Source organism: Chlorocebus sabaeus, chromosome 7 (genome assembly GCF_047675955.1).
Source record: "Chlorocebus sabaeus isolate Y175 chromosome 7, mChlSab1.0.hap1, whole genome shotgun sequence".
In the NCBI taxonomy this organism is placed as follows: Eukaryota; Metazoa; Chordata; class Mammalia; order Primates; family Cercopithecidae; genus Chlorocebus; species Chlorocebus sabaeus.
Genome location: NC_132910.1, coordinates 45974610 through 45989022, shown reverse-complemented (window position 1 = coordinate 45989022; position 14413 = coordinate 45974610). Strand labels below are relative to the sequence as shown.

The following is a 14413-nucleotide window of genomic DNA, read 5'->3' as shown; positions in this document are numbered from 1 at the left end:
AAAGAAATTGTACGCAGCCCATGAAAGAGCTCATAAACTTTCAGTTTTAGAATGTGTAAAACAGCCTGTCATCATCTCTATTTGTTGTGCTTTCTTGGTATCTCAAACAAGTTAAGTTTCTTGACCTCTTGATTTCCCTTCAAAATTCATACTTGGTAAATTAAAAATGACTACTTTCATTTGATTAGGAACAACTTTCATGTTACATGTCTCAATATAGAGAACAGAAGAATACTAATGAAACAAATTTTTTTATAACCAATGACTTTTCTTATTGACTACTTTCCTATGCATTAAAATGTATAGCTAATAGCCTATCAAAATTTAAAATACATATAAACATTGATTCAGCAGTCCCACTGAAAAGAATTTCTCTAAGTTTTTTAAAAAGACCCTAAAGAGGAAACTGGTTAGAAAGTCATGATACCTCAAAATAGATCTGTATGTCCACGTCAGTCTAAGTTTGTAAAAACAATTTCCTTTTCAGTTTTAATACCAAATTGATATTCACTCAGACAGGTAAATATAATTTACCCTGTAGAAATTCTTTCACTAGCAATCCCTAGGACAGCAGTAGCAAAACACAGAGCACTGCCTAAGTGTTTTTCACAAAACACGACTCCTAGGAGGGGCTCCAAGAAAAAGGTTCCATAGACAAATACTTTGGGAAGGTACCAGGTTTTATTTCCCTCTTTCTTTTCAATTTTACTTTTTTTGGCGGGGGAGGGGCGGCAGCGACAGAGTGTCGCTCCATTGCCCAGGTTGGAGTATAGCGGCACGATCTCGGCTCACTACAATCTCTGCCTCTAGAGTTCAAGTGATTTTCCTGCCTCAGCCCCCAAGTAGCTGGGATTACAGGCATGTGCCACCACACCCATCTAATTTTTGTATTTATAGTAGAGACTGGGTTTTACCATGTCGGCTAGGCTGGTCTCAAACTCCTGACCTCAGGTGATCCACCCACCTCGGCCTCCCAAAGTCCTGGGATTACAAGTGTGAGCCACAGCGCCCAGCCTATTTCCCTCTTAAAGATTCATAATATACATGATAATTTATGGAAGACTTAGATAATTATAGCAATATAATTATGGAAGAGATTGGGGAGGCAGAAAAAGTGTTGTTTTCCAAATCTGATAGAATTCAGAATACTTTTTGTAATCATCAAAAACAAGATTTGCTTAAAACCCTCCATAAGTACCTCGTATATGATCAAACTACCTTCATTATAAAGCTGAAGGTTCACAGCTACCCTTCTATCACTCTCCATTCCCTCTTTCTCCTCCCTTGGCTTCGGCCCAGGATACTACAGTGATCAAACTTTATAAGTCATAATAACCACAGAGAACTTCAACAAATATAACTCCTGGTCTTTCCTCCCAGAAATTCGGATTCAGTATAGACATCAGTATTTTTAACAAGCACTCCAGGTGATTTTGGTGCAGGTTTCAAATGATGGGATCCTCAAAATACCTGATATATTATAAACAATGTGATGATTAATTATTTTATAATTTGAGGCCAGAGTGACTTTAGAAAGCAGTAAGTTCAAAAAGTCCAGCCTTCAAAGGACTGTATTAAAAATTATTTTTCTACTCAGAAAAAAAGAGAGAAAAAGACAAACTAACGAAAGCCAAATCATATCCTAAAAGAATATCCTTTAATATACTGCTCAGAATTTTACCTAACAGAAAGAACTCTTAGCCTGCACTCCATTGAGAAATTTCAAGAATTCCTGAATTCTCTGAAGCTGTATACACAATTTCTTTTTTTTTCTTTTTTTTAAGACAGGATCTTGTTCTGTCACCCAGGATGGAGTGCAGTGGCACAATCAGAGCTTCATGCAACCTTGACCTCCTGGGCTCAAGCAATCCTCCTGCCTCAGCCTCCTGGGTAGCTGGGACTACAGGCCCATGACACCACGCCTGGCTAATTTTTTTATGTTTTGTAGAGACAAGCACTCATTATATTGGCCCAGCTGGTCTCAAACTCCTTAGCTCAACCAATCCTCCCACCTTGGCCTCCCAAAGTGCCGGGATTACAGGCCCACACAATTTTTATTAGTATGGAAATACATGCCTTTTGATGGGGAAATAACTCATAGCTTTCAGCAATTCTCATGCTGCTCAATTATCCAATTTAAGAGCCATTATATTTTTTATTTACCTGAAACAATGGCAGCAGAAACTGAGTCTTAGTTAACACCATGAGTCAGACACACAAAAACACATTCCTCAATGTTGGTTTCTCTTTCAGGACAAACAGAAAGCAACTTACCTTTGCAGAGTCATATTCAAAGAGCCTGTACAACCCTTAATCTTATTCTGGGCTTCAAGATGAGTCATTCCTTGTGCACTTATTCCATCAATGCTGAGAACCACATCGCCTATTCTTACATTTGCCTGGGATGCCTTGCCACCATCTTTTAGCTGTAATAAATACATTTCATTAGGAGTGTCATTCTGAAAAAGAATAATAAATGCTGATAAAAATTATACTTTTGCTTATACCAAAAGCATATTAATATACTATTGAAGTAACACAAAACTATCTTGTTTAACATGTAAAGAATTTTAGCATGTAAAGTTAAAATTCAAATGATTTAAATGTTTATTTTCTTAAATTCTTATTTGTTCTATATAAAACAAACAAACAAACAAATTTTCTGAGAAAGATTCCCTGATCATTTCTCCATTTCTATTGTGCAACAGTAGTTGTGTGATTTTTATGAATCAGGAAGAGAAGCAGCCAAGGAAACTTCACATTTTAGCAGAATAAAAAGAATGCAATCTGAATGGGGTTTTTATACTCTTTTGGAAATAATTTTTTTAAACTCTTAACATCTGTATTTTTGTTTGAGCACAAAGACGAATAGAGAGGGAAGATCTGCTAACAATCCTTCCTGTCGAGTCCAGTTCATATGCAGCGTTTGGAGACTGAATTCTTTCAGATTCCAAGCTCAAATATCTTTTATACTGGGTGTGATTCCTGCTGTAGGCATTTGCAGAAGGGAAACTCTTTGCATCTGAGACAACTCGACTTTTTTGCGTGTGTCACAGTCCTTAATCCTTAGTCTTTCTTCTCCTGCTCAATAAAATCTTCTATGTGTTTACATTATTTAGTTTGATCTCCTCCAAATTTCATGTGTATATATTTCATTGCCCCAAAAGAAGCACATATATTACGCCGGGATAAGTGACAGTGAACTTTTCACAGATACCTAGAAATATGAAACAAGTACAAATTAAAGAAACCATTCAAATTCAAATGACAACTCAGCATTCAATAAGTACAAGTAGATCATACTGAATACTGAGTTGCTAGAGGATGGGAGATACTAGGCCTGAAAAAGCAAGTAAATAACCAGTATTCATCTAATACTTGAAACTAAAATCTTATACAGAGTTTCTGTTTGAGATGATGAAAAAGTTCTAGAAATAGATAAGTCAGAAGGTTGCACAACACCGTGACTGTATTCAGTGAATGCAGCTGAATTACACATTTTAAAATGATAAACCACTTTGGGAGGCCAAGGCAGGCAGATCCCTTGAGGTGAGGAGTTTCAGACTAGCCTGGCCAACATGGTGAAACCCCATCTCAACCAAAAATACAAAAATTAGCCAGGCGTGGTGGCACACACCTGTACTCCCAGCTACTCAAGAGGCTGAGACAGGAGAATAGATTGAACCTGGGAGGCAGAGGTTGCAGTGGGCCAAGATCGCACCACGGCACTCCAGCTTAGACTCCATCCCCCCAAAAAATAAAAAATAAAATAAAATGATAAACATGGTTAACTTCTATGTTATGTATATTTTATCACAGTTTAAAGAAACACCAATGATTTTAGAAAACATTTAAAGAAAACAGTTCTGAAAGCAAGCGAGCTACACACCACCTTCTTTGGGACTTTGGGAAAGTTGTTCCACTTACGCTATCAGGTTATCATAATGATTATACATAGATAATATAGTTGGATAAATGTTAGCTATCACTGTATTATCATTCCCTTGATCTCAGATTACTGATCTGAGAAATGTGGGGCCTGCACCAGACGATCTAAGAGGCCTTCTAAGGTCTCTGCCAGTTTTAAAAGTTTATCTGTGAGCTGCTACCTATAAAAAGTTACAGGTTTGATCCTACAATAAAAGTGAAATCTGGAAGGCTTCTGTGAGACAAAGGGACATCTATTCCCTACTAAAATCAACAAACGAATTAAAATTTGACATCTTTGTAAAGAGAGAAAGTAAACATAAGTCATCCTAGATTTTATTTTAGCAAAGAAGGACAGGCATTAAACAAAAAATTAACTAGAAATAGAAAGCAGTTAAATTACCTCACCACCCTCACATAAAGTAGCCTTAAAACAGAAACACGGAAATCTATGGGCATTTGTTCTAAATGTGCCCAACAGAAACAACTTAAACACTCCTAGTTCAGTAGTAATATAAAGGTAATGAACAATGTAGAAAAAAAATAATGGAATCAAAGACAATGTCATAATCAGATAACTTTTCTTATTCTGCTCCCTTTACATACTAGATCTCTTGAGAGTCTATCATCTCAAGATGTTCAAAACCAATTTCTTAGAATTACCTTCCTTTCTAGGACTGCTTTTATTCTGTCACCCTTATTTTCAAATCATGGAGCACAGGAATCCTATAGCCACATGGATTCTGCCTCTTAAGTACCACATCTAGGAAAATTACTAAATGTAACAATGTAAATGTGATCTGTCCATCCTTCCATTCCTCTCCTATGATAGTCCAAGTCTTGATCATCTTTCACCTTGCTCTTGCCTACTTGCCTTCCACTAGAGTTTTCTACAGACCCTTCCTACCTTCACATCTCCATATTTGTCTCCTTTTCTTCCATTTTAACATTCCCGAATGGTGGTCCCATTACCTCTTGCACTGGAAAGTTCTAATCATATCAACTCCCTATTTATAAAATGAGAGTAGAAAAATTGCAAATGTCTTCTGCTTCCTATAATGTAAAGAAAATACAAGCCATCTACAATTTGTCACCAATCTGTTTCCAGCTTCAAAACAGGTTCCATAAGGTCAGGGATCATGTTTTATAATTTGTTCTTCTCCGAGAGCCTTGAATATTGTAGGTTTTCTAAAACTTTCACAACTTCCTTGGTAACTTTGTTAACAAGTATTAGGAAGAACTTAACTGTACTGAATCTTAATTCTTTCTCAACCAATTAGCACAAATGGAAACAAAAGTCCATCATGAGCTTAACAATCTTTCATATATTTAAAATGCCATACAAACTCCTTTTTGTTTACAGTTTTTCAGCTTGGTAATATGAATCATCTTGAGTTTTCGACACTGATGTCTTTTTGGAATCTCTAACCATCTTCACTATTCTCTACCCAGGCTTCCTACTCATATGATGTAAACTTAAGGGCATGATGAGCTTGAACTAATGCTATATATAGTGGGAAATGCCCAATACACAGAAAAACAAATTTAGGACTTGTAAAAAGGAACACTTAACTAAATACTCCTATGAGCTTCATTTATCTCCAGAACCACTTCCTCAATCTGTTCACTCATTAGAAAGATAAATGTTGCCTTTCTCTTAATTGGGTAGGATGTAGCATTATCAATCTAAGCAGCCAAGGAGAGACTACAAAGTCATTCATTATTTGCACAGCTCTTTTTTTGTTTGTTTGTTTCACTGTTTTTCAAGTCTGAATAGCTTGCATTTGTTTAAAGCAATAGTAACTTTCTGTCATCAGTATATCTTGTACACGGCAGCCGTAAGTGTGCATGTATTTCATAAATGCACAGCGTAGGAAGGAAGCAGTTGTGGGAGGCTCCTGGGTCGAGCTCAGTATAAATCAAACTAATCACAGGCAAATGCTTTCTTTTTGATCTTTAAATGCATTTTTCAGTACTGCTATCCAATTTTCCACAGACTTAATTGCAGCGGTGTGCTTCTTCAAAAACATTACTTTGTGGTCTCACTTTAGTTGCAAGCACACATGGCTGTACATGTTGGAACTGCCTCTGAGTTCCGGTTTGTTCACTGATGCTGAAATGAAGGAAAACCAGAAAACTGTATGCTCCTGAAGAGAGTGTTATCTTTACTAAGCCTCCCCATTAACTTCAGTACAAAAGGATCTAATATCAGTTATCTGTACTCAGATTAAAACTCATCCCTAGGAACAGCTGCATTTTAACCCTTTTATCTGTAACCATGGATTACAAGAAGTCTTCTCTTGAAAAGGAAGTCTTCAGCAAGCAGATAGGAAAGATTGTGGGAGTTTGGGGGAGAATGTTAAAAAAAATGGAATAAGAGCCTTGAGCTTGCCTATCTTAGTTTACTAGGAAAGACCCAAAGGTAAATGTTTTTCAGTCAGTTTAGGAAGGTAGCTCCTCTCACACAGTGTTTTACTGTCCTGAGAAAGAAATGACCCAGAAGAAGTAATCAGTACTATATTTACCAAGCATGAACAGTAAATCGGGGACTTTGGGGATGCTTCATTATTCCTCTCTTTTGTAAGGTAGTTGTAGTCTGTTTTACAGATGGGAAAACAGAGCTTCAATGTGATTAAATAACTTGTCTATGTCCATACAACAATAAGACCACAATACTGAGCACAGGCTTTGAGGTCAGGCACATAGGAGTTCATATTCATGCTCTGCCATTTACTAGTTGTGTGACCTGAATTAGTTGACCTCTCTAAGTCCCAGTTTCTGCTCTTTGAAAATGAGGACTATAATTCTACCTGCCTCACACAGCCGCTGAGCAGGTTAAATAAAATACCAGGACAGCATGTACCACAAAATGCACTGGAAATGTTCAATATTATTGTTTATTCTTACACGATGTCACAAATTCACATAGGCCGGAAGCCTACTTCAAGGTAATACAGGGCAGGGAAGACAGCGTTTCAAACTGACTGGTCAGACCTCCTTCTGGCTTTTCACTTCCTTCCTTAAACTTTCTTCTGCTTCTCTAAGCCTAACTTTCCCCTCACTCAGCAACAGAAATGAATATGCCACACATTCAGAGCATAATTCACTGCATCCCCCTTCCCTGCCTACTACTATCCAATTATGAGTTTCCCAAAATCCATTCCTAAAGAATGATAGCCTCTTGTCACTTCTCAGAAGCATTAGGTGTTGCCACTGTACCAAAAGGTCAAAGGATAAAAATCAATAAAGTGATGTTGGTGAAGAACTCTTGAGCTGGAGGTCAGAGAAGGACAGGAATAAAAGAAAAAAAGAAGAGAGGGAAACAAAGGAGAGTATTGGTATAGAAGGTAGAGGAGGGAACCAAGACCATGAGGAAAGAAAGATGTCCCAGGTGTTAGAAAGCAAGATCCAGGCTTTATCTCTAGGTGTGATATATATCCAAGTACATATGCACAAAATAATATTTAAACAGAACAGAACATCAAAATAACAATTAGAGAAGAGAGAAGATTCTATGTTCTGATTTGCATTTAAAATAATATACATGAACATAATTAGTAACTATGATTTCGAGTAAATTTTCTCACCGTAATACTTGTGTGTTGTTAAACATCTCATTAATTTATTGTTGTCAAATAAAATTTATAACTAAAATTACCCAAAACGCTTAGCCACCAAATACAGTGTTCCAGTATTTATTCCTAATCATTTTAACAATAAGAGAAAAAGTAGTACTGTGTCTCTATAAAATTATACTGAAAATAAAATATTAGTATCTCAAGACAGCAGATCACTTAGACAAGGAACTCAAAAGTGCACTAAATGGAAAACTTATCCACAAACGAGTATGTTATTTAGGATTTATAAGGAGTTAGATATATCTGCTACACTAACTCTTCCCCTTAGCTATTACCTCTTGAGAGCACTTCCATCATAAACAAACCAATAGAGCTTTCAGTTTTAAAAATTATAACCCATTATGGCAGATATCATTTTAAATAAGTCTAACCATCTAAGATTTCTCTTTAATATGATCATTCAATGTAGCTCCTATATGCCCTAAGCTTTTCCATAAAGAGGCACAATGTTTAACCGTAACAGTGACTCCAGTGTCTTAGAATTCTCTATATATGAAATTTATCCTTCTAAATTGCAGGAAATACTCAAAATGTACACAAAAACCTCTATTTGCTTTTCCTTGGAAATAAGCCAGCAGTTGCCAAATTAAGAAAATAGGCATCAGCAATAGAAATTATTTATAATATAGACAGGTAACACCATTTTAATAGTCAGATGTTTACTAAGTAGAACAATTTATGCTGATTCGAAAGAAATTTACTTTGGTGATTGTCCTATAATGTACTACAGGCAACAAGTAGGAGACGTGTACCTATATAATGAGCCACTATCAAAGGGCAAGTTTCAATCTTCTGCATATTTTCAACAAATATGGAATGCTTGGAAACACATGACCCTAACACCATGGGTATGGCAGGAATGCCATCAGACACAGTAAATGTAAAAAAGGAACATATAAACATGAGAGCTACAGAAAGAAACACTAACAGAAATTTCCCATGTCCAAAAACCCTGGGAACCAAGCCATGGGAAAATGGAAGCTGTTGTTTTCCTAACAGTGCTGTTACCAAAATTTGAAGAATTATGCTAATAAAATTACATCAATCTGAAAAACAAGACTTTCTTGAGTCAGAAAAAGTACGGAGAAAAGTGTTATTTTTCTTAAGCTCTAATTAATAAGCAATCTTGAATTTTGTTTTAAAATGTATTTTCCAGTACCTGCTGTTAAATAAAAAATTTGAATCTGGACATATAAGACTATTGTTGACAGTTTCTAGTTATCTCTCTCCCACATATTTCCCAGGACACCATAAACATGACTACATGACGTTTTTTTTACATCACCATCCCCTTGCAAAACACCTACATAAGAATGTGTGGGCATTACACCTATGACAGAGAACTTTCACGTAACTTGCTTTCCTACCAACAATAGGTACTACTCAACCCACTCAATAACACACATAAAGAAAATCCCAGTGAAATTTTTACTAGCAACTGAGGGACTAGCGAAGCGAGCAGAAGTACAGAAAATGTGTGAAGTGCTGATTTTCACCCCCAATGTATGCATTAAAGCTTTTTTCAAATCCTAATTGGTTTATTACCTTCCTAGTGCTTGTTAATCTACCTTATAATACTACACTTCAGCACTGAACATTGTTCTGTCCTGCACTATTTGTTGTTATATAATGTTGGCACTTTGACCAGTCTACAAATGCTATTCAACTACATTTAAAATGTCAATCTCTGGTTTAGATGTCTAATGTAAACATCCCTCTTAAAATCTAAGGCTGGGGTGGGCACAGTTGTTCATGCCTGTAATACTAGCACTTTGGGAGACTGAGGTGGGAGGATCGCTTGAGCCCAGGAGTTTGAGACCAGCCTGGGCAGCATAGTGAGACTCTATCTCTACAAAAAATTAAAAAATTTAGATGGGCATGGTATGTGCACCTGTAGTCCCAGCTACTCAGGAGGCTGAGGCAGGAGGATGACCTGAGCCCAGGAGATCGAGGCTGCAGTGAGCCATGACTGCACTACCATACTCCAGCCTGGGTAACAAATGAGACCTCATATCAATTTTTTAAAAAAGCAGAAAGAGAGAGAGACACAGAGAGAGCGAGAGAGAGAGAGACTGCTTTGGATTTATTACCTTTTTCTGTGAAATAAAATGATATGCTTTTTTGTAGATTAGAATGGTAGGGAAATAAAACAAGCAATCACTGATATCTTTCTGTGAGCAAATGTATAATCCTGACTCATATGAGTAGTACTTACTTTAACAGTGGGTCTTATTTTGGTTATGCCAATTTTACTCAAAAGTTAGAGAATACACCTTATATGGTAGCAATGAGGAGAATACCTCAAAGTATGTGTCATCATTCCTTATAAAATCAAACAGAAGAGGGCAATTATGTCTCTTTCCTTATGTAGTCATGGAGCTATCTAGTTCAAACACAGGGCTTTTGCTGATATGGCACGGTCTGTTCTACTAGTCTCTTTCCTATGATGAGCCCTTATTTAGTAAAAGAGCATCTTACTCTACTCTACCAAAGGCCAAACAAATAGAAACACGTCTTCATCAACTGTGATTTACTACTGAGATGCCTCATTAACAATTTTGACTTACAGCTAATCTACATATGTCTAAATCCAAAGTGTTTATGTGTGAATATCCTACTAGAAATGTGAAAGTATGATAGTCTGTAAAAAGAACACATTCATAAACATCTGAAAATCAAATTTGTTAATTACAGAGAAATCAGTGTTTCTATGTAGTCTACTCTGGAATAGTGAGAGAAATGATAGGAAATGTCACAAATAATTATAAAGACTAAAAGCAAATTAGTCAAATCTACTATATCTGGGAATGGATTAACAATGATAATCACACATTTCAACTCTCCCTCAATGATGAGACAAATCTTCTGAAATTGTACGCAAATTCTGTGCAAGCATGCATGTATTTTCCATTGAGTGGGACCACAACTTTCCACAAATTCTCAAAGGCGTCTATAACCAAAAAAATGTTAAGAACTTACGATTTAATGAAATGTGAGAACAGAGTTTCTCCAAGTGTGGTTGGTAACCACCACGCCAGCATACTTCTATGATAGGAGGAAAAATCACAGGCCTTTCAAAACCCATAAGCTAAAGATTTTCGAAACAAAAGCTCAAGAAAATTTCCGAACTTTTAAAACAGAATGCTTCTTCCAAATGGTGCAAAATCATGATTTCACATGTTAAGGTAACTATAGCTTATAAAAACAGGGATTCGCTTTTTAAAAACCTCTATAATCTTCAAAATGTTAATCATTAACATTTAACAAGGGCCTATTCCAACAAGGCATTACCTTCAATTCTAAGAAAAGATTAAAGAAGAGGCAAGGTTGTTTCTCTCATCTACTGTTTTATACTATTTCACTTTTCAAATGTGTACACAACTCTCCATAATACAATGCTCCTCAAACTAACTGTATCTTATATTTCTATTTAGGTATATTGTATACAGATGTAAACACAAAACACAATAAACAACTGATGAACTATCACACTGCAAAGTTTGCAGGCTACTATTTAGTCTTTTAAGTTACTTCCTAATTTTTTTGTTCTTATACATAAAGTAATGAATAATATTATACTTCTATTTTGGCATATGTATCTGTTTCTTTAGAAATTCTTTCTTAAAAGGTATGCACATTTAAAAATAAAATCAGAAATTAAAAAGGAGACATTACTACTGATACTGCAGAAATCCAAAGGATCATTAGTGGCTACTATGAGCAACTGTAAGCCAATAAATTGGAAAATCTAGAAGAAGGGATAAATTCCTAGACACATATAACTTACCAAGACTGAATCAGGAAGAAATCCAAAACCTGAACAGACCAATAATAAGTAATAAGACTGAAGCCATAACAAAAAGTCTCCCAGTAAAGAGAAGCCTGGGACCCAGTGGCTTCATTGCTGCTGAAGTCTACCAAACATTTGAAGAACTAATACAATCCTACTTAAACTGTTCTGAAAAGTAAAAAAGGAGAGAATACTTTCAAATTCGTTATATGAGACCAGTATTACCCTGATTCCAAAACCAGACAAAGACACATCAAAAAATGAAAACTGCAGGCCAATATCTCTGATGAACATTGATGCAAAAATCCTCAAGAAAATACTAGCAAACTGAGGCTGGGCGCATTGGCTCACGCCTGTAATCCCAGCACTTTGGGAGGCTGAGGAGGGCAGATCACGAAATCAGGAGATTGAGAACATCCTGGCCAACACGGTGAAACCTCGCCTCTACTAAAAACACAAAAAATTAGCCGGGCTTGGTGGCAGGCATCTGTAGTCCCAGCTACTCAGGAAGCTAAGGTAGGAGAATGGCGTGGACCCGGGAGGTGGAGCTTGCAGTGAGCCGAGATCACGCCACTGCACTCTAGCCTTGGCGACCGGGCGAGACTCCGTCTCAAAAAAAAAAAAGAAAAAGTAAAAGAAAATACTAGTACACTGAATTCAACAATACATTAGAAATATCATTCATCCTGACGAAGTGGGATTTATCCCTGGGATGCAAGGATGGTTAAACATATGGAAATTAATCAGTGTGATGCATCATATCAACAAGATGAAGGACAAAAACCATACGATCATTTCAATTGATGCTGAAAAAGCATTTGATAAAATTCAACATTCCTTCAAGATATAAACCCTCAAAAAACTGGGAATAGAAAGAACATACCACAATATAATAAAAGTCATATATGACAGATCCACAGCTAGTATCATATTGAATAGGGAAAAACTGAAAATCTTTCCTCTAAAATCTGGAACATAACAAGAATGGCCATTTTCATCACTCTTACTCAACACAGTACTGGAAGTCCTAGCTAAAACAATCAAACAAACAAAAACGATATAAAGTGTATCCAAATTGGAGTGGAAGAAGTCAAATTATCCTTATTTGCAGATGATATGATCTTATATTTGGAAAAACCTGAAGAACCCACACACAGAAAAAAAAAAGCATTTAGAATAAACGAATTCAGTAAAGTTGCAGGATACAAAATCAACATACAAAAATCAGTAGCATTTCTATATGCCAAAAATGAACAATCCAAAAAAGTAATCCCATTAACAATAGCCACAAATTAAATTAAGTACCTCAGATTTAACTTATCCAAAGAAGATCTCTACAATGAAAACTATAAAATGCTGATGAAAGAAAAGGAAGAGGACAGGAACAAATGGAAAGATAGTCCATGTTCATGGATTGAAAGAATCAATACTGTTAAAATGTCCATATTACCCAAAGCAATCTATAAATTCAATAGAATCTCTATCAAAATACCAATGACATTCTTCACAGAAACAGAAAAAGCAATTCTAAAATTTATATGAAACCATAAAAGATCCATAATAGCTAAAGTTATCCTTAGCACAAAGAACAAAACTGGAGGAATCACATTATCTTATTTCAAATTACACTACAGGGTTATAGTAACCAAAACAGCATGATACTGATAAAAAACAGAAATAAAAACCAATAGAATACAGAACCCAGAAGAAAATCCACACACCTGCAAGAAACTCATTTTCAACAGAATTGCCAACACCATACACTGGGGAAAAGATAGTCTCTTTAATAAATGGTGCCGAGAAAACTGAATATCCACATGCAGAAGAATGAAACTAGACCTCTATCTCTTATCATATACAAAAATCAAACCAAAATGGATTAAAGACTTAACTCTAACACCTCAAACTATGAAACTACTACAAGAAAACACTGGAGAAACTCTCCAGGACATTGGTCTGGGCAAAAATTTCTTCAGCAATACCTTACTAGCATAGGCAATGGACAAATGGGACACATCAACTTTAAAAGTTTCTACACAACAAAGGAAACCATCAACAAAGTGAAGAGACAAAACACAGAACAGGAGAAAAAAATTGCAATCTACCCTTCTGACAAACAACTCTGTATGGAAAAAAAAATCTAATAATCCAATTAAAAAACTGGCAAAAGATTTGAATAGACATTTCTCAAATGGCAAACAAGCATATGAAAAGGTGCTCAACACTGATCATCAGAGAAATGCAAATCAAAACTATGAGATATCATCTCATCCCAGTTAAAATGGCTTTTATCCAAAATACAGGCAATAACAAACGCTTCAAAATACAAGAAAAGGGAACCCTTGTACACTGTTGGTGGGAATGTAAATTAGTACAACACTATGGAGAACAGTTTAAAGGCTCCTCAAAATTACAAATAGAGCTACTGGCCAGGCACAGTGGGTCACGCCTGTAATCCCAGAACTTTGGGAGGCCAAGGCAGGTGGATCATGAGGTCAGGAGATTGAGACCATCTGGGCCAACATGGTGAAACCCCATCTCTACTAAAATTACAAAAATTAGCCGGGTGTGGTGGGGCAAGCCTGTAGTCCCAGCTACTCAGGAGGCTGAGACAGGAGAATCGCTTGAACCTGGGAGGTGGAGGTTGCAGTGAGCTGAGATCGCACCACTGCACTTAAGCCTGGGTGACACAGCAAGACTCCATCTAAAAACAAAAAAAAAATAGAGCCACTATATGATCCAGCAATCCCACTGCTGGGTATATACTTAAAAGAAAGGAAATAAGGAAATCAGTATATTGAAGAGATATCTACTCTTTCATGTTTGTTGCAGCAGTATTCACAACAGCCAAGATTTGGAGGCAACCTAAGTGTCCATCAACAGGTGAATGGACAAAGAAAATGTGATACATACACACTTTGGAGTACTATTCAGCCATAAAAAGGAATGAGATCCTGTCATTTGCAACCACATGAATGGAAGTGGAGATCACTATGTTAAGTTTAAAAAAACCAGGCACAGAAAGCTAAACACATTTTCACTTATCTGTGGAATGAAA

At 36.3% G+C, this 14413-nt stretch overlaps 1 protein-coding gene across 9 annotated transcripts in view; it reads right to left on the bottom strand.

The window, feature by feature from the left end:
- PDLIM5 (PDZ and LIM domain 5) overlaps positions 1–14413 on the bottom strand; it is a 211101-nt gene that overhangs the window by 140186 nt on the left and 56502 nt on the right. For 7 of the 9 annotated variants that reach the window (XM_007999300.3, XM_007999301.3, XM_007999302.3 and 4 more), the window contains exon 3: positions 2275–2426. The exons of the other annotated variants lie outside the window; for them this stretch is intronic. In XM_007999300.3, coding sequence (XP_007997491.3) covers positions 2275–2426 — 152 coding nt within the window. The remainder of the gene's footprint in view (positions 1–2274; positions 2427–14413) is intronic. 9 annotated transcript variants of the gene reach the window in all.